This window comes from Somniosus microcephalus, chromosome 5 (genome assembly GCF_052327205.1).
Source record: "Somniosus microcephalus isolate GS21.2 chromosome 5, FLI_Smic_1.0, whole genome shotgun sequence".
Classification (NCBI taxonomy): domain Eukaryota; kingdom Metazoa; phylum Chordata; class Chondrichthyes; order Squaliformes; family Somniosidae; genus Somniosus; species Somniosus microcephalus.
The window spans coordinates 315,161,345-315,176,793 of record NC_140991.1 but is presented as its reverse complement, the minus strand read 5'-3'; the positions used below and the strand labels follow the sequence as shown (position 1 = coordinate 315,176,793).

The 15,449-nt window shown below is 46.6% G+C and overlaps 1 protein-coding gene across 3 annotated transcripts in view; it reads left to right on the top strand.

The window, feature by feature from the left end:
• Positions 1-15,449, top strand: part of pign (phosphatidylinositol glycan anchor biosynthesis, class N) — a 154,009-nt gene that overhangs the window by 17,938 nt on the left and 120,622 nt on the right. For all 3 annotated transcript variants that reach the window (XM_085989264.1, XM_085989265.1, XM_085989266.1), the window contains exons 3-5: positions 3,544-3,804; positions 5,045-5,166; positions 14,301-14,399. In XM_085989264.1, the coding sequence (XP_085845390.1) occupies positions 3,584-3,804; positions 5,045-5,166; positions 14,301-14,399 (442 nt within the window). In that variant the 5' untranslated portion in view covers positions 3,544-3,583. The remainder of the gene's footprint in view (positions 1-3,543; positions 3,805-5,044; positions 5,167-14,300; positions 14,400-15,449) is intronic.

Sequence of the window (15,449 nt, the reverse complement as noted above, 5' to 3'; positions counted from 1 at the left end):
ATCGTGGCGGCGGGGGTGCGGTCGAGCGGGCCTAGGCGGCTGCGTTGGGCCGGGCGGCCATCTTGGTTTGATCGAAAGAGCAGGGTGCTCTGCGGCGTTGGGCCTTGTGGCCGAAATGCGCGTGGTAGTAGCATAGTTCTGTGGCCTGGCGTGGCGGCGCGCGCTCGGTGGTGTCGGGGAGCCTCGCGGCTGCACAGCCGAGTTGGGCGACGGCGAAAACTTTGTCCGCGGCGGCTGCCAGTTGTACGCAGTCCGTGATCGGGGACCCCGCGAGGGCAGTCTGTACCTGCTGAGGAAGCAGGCTGAGGAAAAGGGCCCGAAACAAAAAGCACTGCAGTTCAGAGCCCAGGAGCGCAAGCATCCGGCTCATCAACTGGGTCGGGGTAGAATTGCCGCGGCCTGGTAGTGAGAGAAGCCTACGGGCCCCCTCCTCCTTGGACAGGCCGTAAGCCTGCAGCAAGCGGCCCTTAATGGTTGAGTACTTGCCGGTCTGTGGTGGGTTCCCCAGCAGGTCGAGAACTTCGGCGGCGATAGAGCTTGCTAGTGCTGAGACTACGTGGAGGTACCTTTCTTCATCGTCTTGAACCCTGCGAAGGGTGAATTGGGCCTCCGAGTGCGCGAACCAAGCTGGTGCATGGTGTTCCCAGAAGGTGGGGAGCTTCAAGGATGCGGCGCCGGCCGACATCAGGCTGCTGCTGGTTGCCATCGGGTCGTTGCTGGCCTCTGTAGGGCTGCGTGAGTCGGGGGCTTCGGCCGCCGACATTCGGGGTCACCAATGTGGGGGACTGCGGTCTCCCGCGTAAAGAAATAGGCAACACAGCGAGCTACAAGAAATAGGTCTTTACTCCAACTCTCTCAATACAGTACTGAATTCGTGAAGCCCGCGAACCTGTGATGACACGGATTGATCACCTGCTGGAACCTGATTGGTTTTCCTTCTATCAGCAGCAGGCAAGTCTGAATGTGCCTTATTCCTCTCAGCTTGCAACTGTCTTGCGGGGGGAGGGGAATACAGCAGTTAAAAGGGGATTATACAGGTTTATCTACATACACACAGTGTTTCCCCAATGTGGCAACCACAATCTGGTCATTATCACGTTGCTGTCTATGGGAACTTGCTGTGTGCAAATTGGCTGCTGTGTTTCCTACATTACAACAGTGACTACACTTCAAAAAGTATTTAATTGGCTGTAAAGCGCTTTGGGACGTCCGGTGGTCGTGAGAGGCGCTATAGGAACGCAAGTCTTTCTTTCTTTTCACCCTGGGTCAGGGAAGGACTCGGTCACGCAAGGTTTCCTCTGGTTGTTGTTCAAGAGCCAGCTGGAACTCCCCTGCTTTTCTTCGAAATAGTGCCATGAGATCTTTTACGTCTACCTGAGAGGGCAGATGGGACAACAGAAAATGCTGGAAATACTCAGCAGGCCAGGCAGCATCCGTGGAGAGAGAAACAGAGTTAACGTTTCAGGTCTGGGACCCTTCATCAGAACTGGAAAAAGCTGGAGATGTAACAGATATTAAGCAGGTGCAGAGACGGTGGGGTGGGGGGGGGGTACTTTTGTAAGAGGCAGGAAAGATAAAATGTTGTAAATGGGAATGGCAAAAATCATACTGCATGAAAAATGGGGGCAAGGATAATTATCTGAAATTGTTGAACTCGATGTTGAGTCCGACAGGCTGTAAAGTGCCCAATCGAAAGATGAGGTGCTGTTCCTCGAGCTTACGTTGAGCTTCATTGGAACAATGTAATGGGCCGAGGACAGAGAGATCAGAGTGGGAGTGAAGCGGTGAATTGAAGTGACAGGCGACCGGAAGCTCGGGGTCACCCGTACGGACTGAACGGAGGTGTTCCGCAAAGCGGTCGCCCAATCTGCGTTTGGTCTCCCCAATGTAGAGGAGACCGCATCGTGAGCAGCGAATACAGTATACTAAATTGCAAGAAGTACAAGTAAATCGCTGTTTCACCTGGAAGGGGTGTTTGGGGCTCTGGACAGTGGGAAGGGAGGGGGTAAAAGGGCATGTGTTGCATCTCCTGCGCTTGCACAGGAAGGTGCCAGGTGACGGAGCAGGGCTGTTGGGGGTGATTGAGGAGTGGACCAGGGTGTCGCGGAGGGAGCGGGACCACTGGTTAACGTCTCATCCGAAAGACGGCGCCTCTGACAGTGCAGCACTCCCTCAGGACTGCACTGGAGTGTCCGCCTGGATTTTGATTTTTGGATCTGGGTTGACTGATAAGTCAATGTCTAGGATTACACATAACACATGGCAATCTAGGCTATTAGTGACAATGGAACCACAGTTGGATTGAGACATTACTTTCAGAAGAGGGAGAAATATTGTGATTTTTAAAAAATATGTTTTACTTATTATTTAGTGTCTTTTAGACTTATAAATACCGGAAATGGGTAGAGAAGTGATGTAAAACTGAAACCTTAAAAAAAAAAGTACAAATTTCAGACCTATTAAATTGCAGAACATTATTGGCCCAGAAATTCGGGTCGGGGGCTTCCCGCGGGTGCAAGCCCCCGACCTGCACTTACCTAGCGCGCCGGCCGTTGAGCTGTGGGCCCGCGTGGGATTCCGATCCTGGGCCTCCTCCAACTGCCGGCGCGCAGTGCTTGCGTATCCCAGGGGCGCAGTTAGTTCGATGCGTCCCCTGGGATCACGTGGGCCATGGAGAGCCAATCAGAGCAGGGAATGCTTCATTCATAAGTTTGACAGGAAGACTAAATACTATAAGCCCCAAAACTCACTAAATCTTCAAATAAATTTTTTAAAAATCGCATTTTTAAAATAAACTAGAAATTACATGAAATAACCATTTTAAACAATAATTAAAATTTTTGAAAAAATTAATTACATTTTCTAACGGGGCTAAAAATAAACTTACTTTTAAATACTTTAAAGAAAGGTAATAAACCTGTGGAAAAAATGTTTTAATTTTAATTAATTCACCACTTACCTTGTAAAAAGCAGGCCTTGCGACTGCTTTTTACATGTCTAACTCCTGGAGACTTACCCTCCCGGGAAAACCTGCAAAAAAAACGTAAGTTCGATGCGCACGCGTTCCACCTCTGAACCCCTTCTTTCAGGGGAACGGACGTGCCGGTTTCCCACGCATGCGCAGTGCATGCACGAAACCGGCACTTTCGTTGGGCTTATGGGTGAGTACCCCCATGCGTGCTCACCCATGGAGACCCGAATTTCTGGGCCATTGTGTTTAAACATTCACACTAAAAGAGTCATAGAAATTTACGGCACAGAAGGAGGCCATTTGGCCCATCGTGTCTTTGCCGGAAAGCTCTTAAATGCAGGTTCAGTTAAATATTTCTCATTGTAAGCATTATAATTTTCAAAAGTGCTAAGCTGTAAGGAACTATAACTTCATATTACAAGAATTGAGAGGTTTATAAATACCTGCTCATGTTAAAGAGGACAGTTTAATATGTCATTGTTTTACGACAATGCGAATTTGCAGTTGTTAGTGAAAGGTTTAACTTCTGTCAGAATGCTGAAAGTATTCCCATACTTCTGTTTGATTTTCAGTCTCTCCTGGAATGAGGTGCTCGGCTTTGCGTCTGTAAACATGCTGGCATTCTTCCTGATTGGCCTTCTCGTGCATCTCGTCTTCTTTGCCTCCATTTTCGACATCTACTTCACCTCTCCCCTGGTACATGGAACGACTCCTCATCGAACCCCGCTGCCACCACCAGCTAAGCGTCTTGTCCTCTTTGTTGCTGATGGATTACGTGCCGACACCTTTTTTGAGCTGGATAAGAATGGACAAACGCGTTCGCCATTTCTCCGGTATGAACAGTTAGATACACATCGTATGAAACACTTAGAAAACACTGTCTTTAAGAGTATGAAAGATTTCGATAGGATAGACGTCGAGAAGACGTTTCCACTTGTGGGGGAGACCAAAACTAGAGCCCATAAATATAAGATAATAAATCCAATTGGGAATTCGGGAGAAACTTCTTTACCCAGAGAGTGGTGAGAATGTGGAACTCGCTACCACAGGGAGTAGTTGAGGCGAATAGCATAGATGCATTCAAGGGGAAGATAGATAAGCACATGTGGGAGAAAGGAATAGAAGGATATGCTGATAGGGTGAGAGGAAGAGGGTTGGGAGGAGGCTTGTGTGGAGCATAAAACCTGGCACGGAGCAGTTGGGTCGAATGGCCCGATTCTGTCCTGTACATTCTCTATGTAATTCTATGTAAGTGAGATTGTAAAAAATTCCAGAACATTTCAACCTACTTTTCAGGGCCAGAGAGGTTGTTGAGCAGTAATTATGACTTAGTATGCCATTTAAAAACTCAGTTACACTTCATTCAACGGCTTTTACAGTGAGAATAGTGTGTAAAAGATTGAAGTTCATGTCAAATCACTGATTCTGTGTTGATCCCATTTACGAAGACTGCAACAGTGCGCCCTGCAGAGGAGCAGGGTATTACTAACCGCAACTTCCGGATTTCCACCTTTAACCGCGCATGTGCGGAGGCCAGAAGCTGGTGTCTGCTTTGCACAGTAATGACGGCGAGCGCTGACCAGCTTTGCCGTCAGTACATCCGCAGTTTCTGGGCCATTGTATTGCAAGTTCCTATTCCCCCCCCCCGAGTTAGTTTGCAGATATAATGAAAGGACAGTGGTTGGCCAGTGGGAAGGCGAAAGGGCACATGTTGGGAGAGGCGAAGGGATTTGCTGAGCTTTCTGCCTTGTTAGTTCAAGGTGGGGGTCACGGATGATGCAGCACGCCGAACGGGATTGTAAATGGCGCTGGCCAATCTGGCTTTGCAAGTGGAGGAAGATGAGGGCGAACTGTTTATGTAAGGAAGGTGTACAGTCACAGTTTGGTATTCCACTCAATGATAGGTTCACTTGACTCTAGAAACAAGCTGACTACAATTTTAGTTTTTGTTTTTTGCAATATTAACAGCACCATTGATTTTTTTAAAGAAACAATGTTAAAGTATCAAACAGATATCCTGCATAGCGTGCTTCTTGTCTGCCTGATTTTTGTAAGTTGTTTTTGTGCGTGCAGGAGTGTGGTGGAGCACAGTGGAAGCTGGGGCGTGTCTCACACACGGGTTCCCACTGAATCCAGGCCTGGTCACGTGGCTCTAATTGCAGGGTTTTACGAAGATGTCAGTGCTGTCGCTAAAGGTACGCAGTAATTTATGTTTGGTATATTGGCAAATGGTATGTTGGGCTTCATAGCGAGAGGATTCGAGTACAGGAGCAAGGATGTCTTGCTGCAGTTGTACAGGGCCTTGGTGAGACCACACCTTTAGTATTGTGTCCAGTTTTGGTCACCTTATCTGAGGAAGGATGTTCTTGCCATGGAGGGACTGCAGCGAAGATTCACCAGACTGATACCTGGGATGGCAGGAATGACGTACGAGGAGAGATTGGGTCGATTAGGCTTATATTCGCTAGAGTTTAGAAGAATGAGAGGGGATCTCATTGAAACTTATAAAATTCTAACAGGACTAGACAGACTAGATGTGGGAAGGATGTTCCCGATGGCGGGGGAGTCCAGAACCAGGGGTCACAGTCTAAGGATGAGGGGTGAGCCATTTAGGACTGAGATGAGGAATTTCTTCACCCAGAGAGTGGTGAACCTGTAGAATTCTCTACCACAGAAGGCAGTTGAGGCCAACTTATTAAATATATTCAAGAAGGAGTTAGATATATTTCTTAAGTCTAAAGGGATCAAGGGATATGGGGAGAAAGCAGGGACAGGGTACTGAATTTGGATGATCAGCCATGATCTCATTGAATGGCGGAGCAGGCTCGAGGGGCCGAATGGCCTACTCCTGCTCCTATCTTCTATGTTTCTATGTGTTGAGTCTGTGTGTTCCAGATATACTTATTTTAAATAACTGGACACAGACAACAGGAAAAACTTAAACAGGTCTTTACTACTTGAAGGTCAGGGCTGAACTGCTTTACAAGTTACTACACAGAGCTTATATACCGGTGTGGTCACCACCGGTACTACAATATACAGTAGCAAGAGAAAGTAGTCCATCTTCTTAAGGTAGTTCTCTTAAGGTGGTACAGGTTACATACACCACAATTCCTCCCTTTTTAGCTTAACAGCGCACACCCCAATTTAAACATAACATGGATAACATATATACAACTTTCATGCAACTGTTCAAAGATTCAGTCTCTGAGGAGGCCTCCTGATCCGAGTTGGATAACGCCTTTCAGGGGTCTCTGATTCTGGTTGCTGGGGTGACTCCTCTAATTGATCTCTTATGGATTGAACATCCTCATGTACGTTCGCGTTTGAGGTAGATGCTACAGGTTCAATAATTTCTTCCACTGGTGTCTCTGCCGTAGCCATGGGTTCGACCCTTGTTCTCGATTCTACAAGTTGGTCAGCATGACGTCGTATTACGTTTTCACCAATCTCTACCGTGTACATCAGGGGTCCTTGTCTGGCACGAATTGTTCTAGATTGCCATTTCTCATTCTTATAGTCCCGGGCTAACACTGGTTGCCCTATTTCGAAACTCCGAGTGGTCTTGTTATTTACATGCTGGAACTGTTTGTTTTCGACTTCCCTACGCACATTTGGTTTTAACAAATCCAACCTGGACCGCAACCTCCTGTTATAAAACATCATGGCAGGACTTTGATTTGTCACTGCATGTGTGGCGTTTCGCTATGCCATTAGGAAATTGTCCACCTTGTGTTGTAGTGGAATATGGTCTTCGCTCATGGCCTTTATCGCCTTTTTGAACGTTTGTACAAATCTCTCGGCCAACCCATTTGTAGCCGGATGATATGGGACAGATGTATAGTGTTTCACCCCATTCTTCATGAATTTCTGGAATTCTTCTGACACGAACTGCGGTCCGTTGTCTGAACATATCTGTTCTGGCAATCCATTTCTTGCAAATATGGTTCTTAGAACTGCGATCGCCTTTTCCGAGGTAGTGGTTGCCATCTTAATCACTTCTGGCCATTTAGAATGTGCGTCTACCGCTATCAAAAACATGGAATCCATGAATGGACCTGCAAAGTCGATATGTACACGCTGCCATGGGGTTGAAGGCCATTCCCATGGATGCAGCGGTGCAATTGGAGGTGCATTTTGAACTTTTTGGCACCCTGAGCAGCTTTTAGTCAGATCCTCTATTTGTTTGTCGCTACCTGGCCACCACACATAAGCCCTAGCAAGGCTTTTCATCTTGACTCCCCCCAGATGACCTTCATGCAGTTCCTTTAGAACTCTCTCCCTTAATTTAGGAGGAATAATCACCCTTGTTCCATACATCAATGTTCCTTGACAAACGGACAGCTGTTCTCGTCTGGCTGAGAATGCCGGTAACAGTGGTTCGCCATGTGCTGGCCATCCCTTCACTGTCAATTCGTAGACCCGAGACAGTGTCGGGTCGTTCCTGGTCTCTCTCTCAATACTCGCATTGGTGACTGGCAAACATTCGATGATGGTCGAGTGAAATAACTCAACAGGGTCAACTGTCGGTGCCTCTTCCGCTGTAGGTAGTGGCAGGCACGACAGCCCATCAGCATTACCATGTTGCTTTGTACCTTTGAATTCGATCTCCTATTGATGTGCCCCTAGGAAAAGGGACCATCTCTGGAGCCTCTGCGCTGTCATCACCGAAACACCCTTCTTAGGGTTAAAAATGGAAACCAACGGCTGGTGGTCTGTCAGCAGCGTAAACTTTTGGCCTTGCAGGTAATGATTAAATTTTTTTACTCCCCACACGAGGCTGAGAGCCTCCCTATCTATCTGAGCATAGTTGCGCTCCGTGGAGGTCAATGATCTGGATGCGAACGCGATTGGTCTTTCCAAGCCATTTGGCAACTTATGTGATAGCACTGCCCCAATACCATATGGAGAAGCATCACAAGCTAAACGAATAGGCAGCGTTGGGTTAAAATGAGCCAACACTTCCTTAGAGGTGATCAATGCCTTGCTTTTGTGAAAAGCCCGCTTACAGTCCTCGCTCCACTTCCATGGCACTCCCTTTTGTAAAAGAGCGTTCAGCGGGTGTAGCACCGTGGATAAATTTGGCAGAAACTTATGGTAATAGTTAATCAACCCTAGGAACGACCTCAACTGGGATACATTTTCCGGAGCGGGAGCCTTCACAACAGCTTCGATCTTGTCAGGTGACTTGTGAAGCCCCTCCTGGTCAATGACGTGACCACAGTACGAGATTCGCTTCTGAAAGAACTCACATTTCTGGCGATTAACTCGACCATACTCTTTCAATCTGGTGAGCACCTGTTCCAAATTAGCAAGGTGTTCCTCATCATCATCTCCTGTAATAAGAATGTCGTCCAGATAGCATTGTGTGCCAGGAATTCCCTGTAATACCTGCTCCATGGCCCTTTGCCAAATCGCTGGAGCCGATGCCACTCCAAAAACCAGTCTATTATACCGATATAAGCCCTTATGCGTGTTGATCGTGAGATACTGGCGTGACGCTTCATCAACTTCCATCTGTAAGTACGCCTGCGCCAGGTCTATCTTGGTGAAGTGTTTCCCGCCAGACAACGAAGCGAAGATATCCTCAATCCGCGGAAGCAGATATTGCACCGTGTGAAGAACCGGATTAACAGTGATCTTGAAATCGCCACAGATGCGAACCTTCCCCGGTTCCCCCGGCTTGTTGCTCAATGAACGCTTCATGACGGGAACAATGGGCGTGGCCCATTCGCTCCAGTCCACCTTTGACAGTACTCCTGAACGTTCTAGCCCTTCCAGCTCAGTTTCCACAGCAGGTCGTATCGCATAAGGTACCGGTCTGGCTTTTAAAAATTTCGGGTTTGCATGTTCTTCAACCTTGATGTTTGCCGTAATTCCTTTCAGTGTTCCCAGTCCCTGTTGGAACACCTCCTTAGCATCGTCCAATATTCTGGACAGTCGTTTAGGTTTGACATCGTCCTTTTTACCGGAATCTACAGTTAGTGCTTTTAAGGAATGCCAGTCCATATTTATTCTCCTGATCCATTCCCGTCCCAGTAGTGGTGGACCTCCCTCAGGTAACACATACAAGTCCATTCCTTTGCTTTCTTTACCCTTGTGGACCACCTTTACTTTTATCTTTCCGATGGGGTACACTCTTTGCCCCGTGTATGTTTTTAATACAATCTCCGTATCCCTTAGGGGAATGTGTGAGAATAACCTTTTGTAATCTTGCTTATTCATGACCGTCAATGCCGATCCCGTGTCCAATTCCATCTTCACTTGGACTCCTGCTATCTGGAGTGTAACCCAAATAGTTTGGTGGTCTGCTGTGTTACCCACATTATGTATTCTTAGACAACCCAGTTCCTTACTGCTGGAGTCTGAATCCGTCTTCTGTTCATCCGAACTGTTCTCTGTCACCTTGTGTACTTTTTTGTACTTCTTCTGTGGTGACTTTTTGTTGCCGGTCTTCTTTCCTGACCGGCATACTTTCGCTATGTGACCGAGTCTGCCACATTTTCTGCATTCTTGATCTTTGAACCAGCACTGGTTCTGATCGTGCGTTGTCCTTCCGCAACGATAGCACTTTACTGCACCCAATGCCATTTGATTGGTGCCGAGTTCCGATGGCCTTAGCTGCATTTCCGCGGTGCCTCGTGCTGCCGCCTCGTGCGATGCTGCAATGGTGACAGCTTTATCTAGCGTAAGGTCCTTTTCCTCTAGCAGTCGCTTCTGAGTTCCTTCTTTCAATAGTCCACACACGAACTTATCTCAGAGCATCTGCTAGTCCTGTACCAAACTGACAGTACTTTGATAGCTTGCGCAGTTCAATTAAGAATTCAGCGTTGCTTTCCTCTTTCAGCTGCGTTCTTCTGTAAAAATTTAAATCGTTCCGCTATCAGCAGCGGCGTGGGGTTTAAATGCTCTTGCAGGATAGTAACAATATTCGCGAAAGTCTTATCCGCCGGTTTATCTGGTGTTACAAGGTGCCTTAATAACCCGTACGTCTTCGCACCCATCGAGTTTAATAGGGTTAGTGCTTTCTTTTCAGCCGGTATCTCATTTGCTGTACAATAAACTTCAATACGCTCCACATAAGTGGCCCAATCTTCGACATCGCTATCAAAAGCAGTGATGTTACCGTTTTTAGGCATCCTTGTAAGTTTCTTTAAGTATTTTATTATTTTTTTTTTCCAAAATGGCGGCTTCCCGCGCTTGGCGGCTTTTCCCGCGCTTGTCTTCTTCCTGCGCCGACTAAAATGGTGGCTTCCCGCGCTTGGCTTCTTCCCCCGCTGGCTACAATGGCGATTACCGCGCTGTTGCCGTTCTCGCCTCCCAGCGGTCCTTAATTTCCCCCGACGCTGCTGCTTTTACTCCCCGCTGTCCTCGTGGGTATTAGCGCTTCCTTTCTTGCTGCGCGTCTATTCCGATTGCAGCCCGGCCCTTTACACCGGCTGCGGTCGAGTTCTCCGCCCTTTTTCCTCCGGTCTCGCCCCCCTTCTCCACTGACAACGCGGCCGACTTTCTGCCCGTGTCGCTAGATCGGCTTACCCACCGCCGTGGAAGAAGGATGATCACTGCCTGTCGCTGATGGTGGACTTCGTGGTCAGCAATTCCAACCCGGGTTCTCGATGCCTCCCGTGCGAATGTGGTGCTCAGCAGGATGATGAGGGCGGATGCCTCTTCTCGACGCCCGTTCTGGGGACGAAGCTGCCTTGGATGCAATTGCCGCTGGGTAAGATCGACTCGTCGCCACTGTTGAGTCTGTGTGTTCCAGATATACTTATTTTAAATAACTGGACACAGACAACAGGAAAAACTTAAACAGGTCTTTACTACTTGAAGGTCAGGGCTGAACTGCTTTACAAATTACTACACAGAGCTTATATACCGGTGTGGTCACCACCGGTACTACAATATACAGTAGCAAGAGAAAGTAGTCCATCTTCTTAAGGTAGTTCTCTTAAGGTGGTACAGGTTACATACACCACACTATGTATCTGGCTTGCTGGTTATAATTGGTATCTTTTCCACAAAGTTACAAAGCGATCTACATGAACACCTCTTCCGAAAGTGTGTAATATAAAAAAATTAATGAAAGTGTATATGAACAGTCACCCCTCCCCCGTGGGGAGATTATCATTTCTATCTTTTAACAAAGTGGGAATTATTTGTGACTCCTTCTTTTGCTGGTTAGTAAATTATAGTTTACTCTGCATCTAGCTGTGCAAATTAATGTTTGTCGCACAGTAATGTGGTGACTAAATTACACACGTGTCTCACTGTCATCTTGTAAACTTAAGGATGAATATATTATATAAAGTTTATTGGAGTAATCCTTAACCTGTTTTGTGAAAAATTAACTGACATTAGCTGGACATTTTCCCCTTGGGTACAATTTTCACTTTCCATCCATTTAAAATCTTCAGCATTATAAAATGAGGTACGGTACCTGTTCTACTGCCCTAGCTTACTCCAGCATTGCAACAACAATTTGTGAGTGTATGTGTGTTTTTAAACTTTACTTCACTCCTCTCTACAATTGGTCTTGATTTCTTGAATTCTGAAGTTCAAGGTAGTTCTGTTGAGTCAGTAAGGAAATACGTGAGCTTTGGAATTGCATAATCTAGGTTCAGAACCAAAGGGCAGGATTTTCATTGGGCCGTGGAGGCGGGATTGGAGGCGTGTGGGGGGTTAAAATCCTGAAATCGGGGGGCACGAACCCATCCCGCCCCCAACCCGCCTCCATGCCAGTTTCAAAGGAGGCGGATACCCGACCCGCACTGGGACCCGCCTACCCGAGGCGGGAAGGGGATTAGTGCCAATTACAGTAACTGTCTGTTAACAGGTAGTTAACAGGCAGTTTTTAGCCTAATCCCTATTTTTAATGTTGAAGTGTGGGATTCCCGACGGCTCCAAACTACGCCAAGTTAGAGGAGGCGGACCGTCGGGATGAAGGGCTTGGAGGGGTCGAGATATCAGGTGAGTGATGGGTGCATGAGTGCAAAGGAAAGTGTTTAAAGAAGTTCTACTAACATTTACTTACCTTTACAGCCTTCCTTCTTTCAGGTCTCGGGAGTCCCTCATCTCAACGGCACAGAAAGCAGAATGGCTGCGAGTTGCAGCATTCAGCTTTCTGTTCTGGAGAGATCTCTAAATCATCCTGAGAGGAAGGAATTAACTTGGTGTACAGATTGTCAGTGTTTGACAGCTTCAAACAGCTGTCAAAAGCTGATATTTCATCTGTCAAAAGGTCTTGACAGATGAAATGTCAATCTGTGATGTCACCTGTTGCCGGGTGGCCCTTAATTGGCCTGCTGAGCCCGCTGGGCGGGCTCAACAAGGTCAATCAAGTGAAAATCACGTGGGTTGGCTAGAACTCGATGGAGGCGGGACTATAACCCCGAAAGTTGTAGTCCCGACGACTCAATGAAAATCCAGCCCTAAATGCCTAAGCAGCGAGGTATAAGCATGTCGTCCAAATTTCACAATGGGAATATGACGCAAGAGGACACCCAGAATCTTGCGGCTCACCACCACCTTCTCGAGGGCAAGTAGGGATGGGCAATAAATGCTGGTCTAGCCAGGGGCGCCCACATCCCGGAATTAATAAATAAAAAAATTTGTCTTGCTTCCTCTGAGTTACGAGGGGTAATTTTGCACCTCCGCATCGCAAGCAGGGAAACCTCATCCACCGACTGTGCACAGCAGGAATTCAAACGTCGCCTACCTATGATTTTCCGACTGTTGATGGGCAAAAATTGTGGGCGGTGCGTAGCTGTGTTACTGTTACAATCAAGACCAATTGTAGAGAGGAGTGAAGTAAAGTTTAAAAACACACATACACTCTCAAATTGTTGTTGCAATGCTGGAGTAAGCTAGGGCAGTGGAACAGGTACCGTACCTCATTTTATAATGCTGAAGATTTTAAATGGATGGAAAGTGAAAATTGTACCCAAGTAAAAGGGGAAAATGTCCAGCTAATGTCAGTTAATTTTTCACAAAACAGGTTAAGGATTACTCCAATAAACTTTATATAATATATTCATCCTTAAGTTTACAAGATGACAGTGAGACACGTGTGTAATTTAGTCACCACGTTACTGTGCGACAAACATTAATTTGCACAGCCAGATGCCGAGTAAACTATAATTTAATGCTGGTGGGTGAGGCTCCCTACTGGCTGCGTGGGCTGGGAAAATGGCCCCCTACAGTGTAAACATAAGTTGAGTACAGATCAAGTTGGACTACGGTAATTGCGATTCATTAAACGTGTGAACCTGGCAAGTGGCCATTCGCTCTGTACTTGCAAATATAGAAATGCAGCATTGTTGGTCAACATATTTAGAGTTAATGCACGTGATGTCATTGAAGGTTGTTTTTTTTTAATTCACTCCTGAGATGTGGGCGTCGCTGGCAAAGCCAGCATTTATTGCCCATCTCTAGTTGCCCTTGAGAAGGTGGTGGTGAGCCGCCTCCTTGAACCGCTGCAGTCCGTGTGGTGAAGGTGCTCCCACAGTGCTGTTAGGGAGGGAGTTCCATGATTTTGACCCAGCGACGATGAAGGAACGGCCCGATATATTTCCAAGTCAGGATGGTGTGTGACTTGGAGGGGAACTTGGAGGTGGTGGTGTTCCCATGCGCCTGCTGCCCTTGTCCTTCTAGGTGGTAGAGGTCGCGGGTTTGGCAGGTGCTGTCGAAGAAGGTGGCCTTGTTAAAGCAGAAGCAGAGCTCTACAAATAGGCTGTTGCTGAGAACTTTCAGAAAAATAAATACTCTGCAAGGTAGTTGGCTTTTATTACGTCTCCAATAGAAAATGATTTAATTTATTTGTGCTAAACTATGAATTTCAGAAATAAAAACAAAGTGCTGGAAAAACTCAGCAGGTCAGGCAGCATCTGTGGAGAGAGAAACAGAGTTAACGTTTCAGGTCAATGACCTTTCGTCAGAACTGGAAAAAGTTAGAGATGTAACGGGTTTTAAGCAAGTGCAGGGGCGGGGAAAGGGGGGAGGGGAGGAAAGAACAAAAGGGAAGGTCTGTGATAGGGTGGAAGGCAGGAGTGATTAAATGACAAAAGGTGTATGATAGTACAAAGCAAAAGGAGATGGTAATGGGACAAGTAAAGAAACAAAAGATGAGTCTAGAGGAGGTGTAACTGGGAATGGCAGAATGATCAACAGCTGGCGTCTGGGGAAAAATGGGGGCAGAGGTTATGATCTGAACATTGAGTTCAACAATTTGAGTCTAGAAGGCTGTAAAGTGTATGAATTTTAGAAGTTGGTATACTTTATTCGATCATTACGATAATGCAGTTTCTTGTGTTTAATCTTTTAATCCCTGCAGGTTGGAAAGAAAACCCAGTAGAATTTGATTCTATTTTTAACGAGAGCAAATACACCTGGAGCTGGGGAAGTCCTGACATTTTACCAATGTTTGCGAAAGGTAATGCACGTGGGACTTGTTGCCGTTTCAACGTGAACAGCGCAAAAACTTTTCCTCTGTCCAAAAGCTTGGTCAAAGAGGTAGGTTTTAAGGAGCACCTTAAAGAACGCGATTGAGGCGGAGAGGTTTAGTAAGGGAATTCCAGAGCTTAGGGCCTAGGCAGCTGAAGGCACAGATAATAACATAAGAACATAAGAATTAGGAGCAGGAGTTGGCCATTCGGCCCTTCGAGCCTGCTCCACCATTCAATAAGATCATGGCTGATCTTCTACCTCAACTCCACTTTCCTGCCCGATCCCCATATCCCTTGATTCCCTTAATATCCAAAAATCTATCGATCTCTGACTTGAATATACTTGATGACTGAGCCTCCACAGCCCTCTGGGGTAGAGAATTCTATTCACCACCCTCTGAATGAAGAAATTTCTCCTCATCTCAGTCCTAAATGGCCGACCCTTTATTCTGAGACTGTGACCCCTGGTTCTGGACTCCCCAGCCAAGGGGAAACATCCTCCCTGCATCTACCCGGTCAAACCCTGTAAGGATTTTGTATGTTTCAATGATACCACCTCTCATTCTTCTAAACTCTAGAGAATATAGGCCTCGTCTACTCAATCTCTCCTCATAAAACAATCCCCCCCCATCCCAGGAATCAGTCTGGTGAACCTTCGTTGCACTCCCTCTATGGCAAGTATATCCTTCCTTAGGTAAGGAGACCAAAACTGTACACAATACTCCAGGTGTGGTCTCACCAGGGCCCTATATAATTGCAGTAAGACATCTTTACTCTTGTACTCAAATCCTCTTGTAATAAAGGCCAACATACCATTTTCTTTCTTAATTGCTTGCTGTACCTGCATGTTAACGTTCAGTGATTCGTGTACAAGGACACCCAGGTCCCTCTGAACACCAACATTTCCCAATCTCTCACCATTTAAAAAATACTCTGCTTTTCTATTTTTCCTACCAAAGTGGATAACTTCACATTTCTCCACATTATATTCCATTTGCCATGTTCTTGCCCACTCACTTAGCCTGTCTATATCCCCT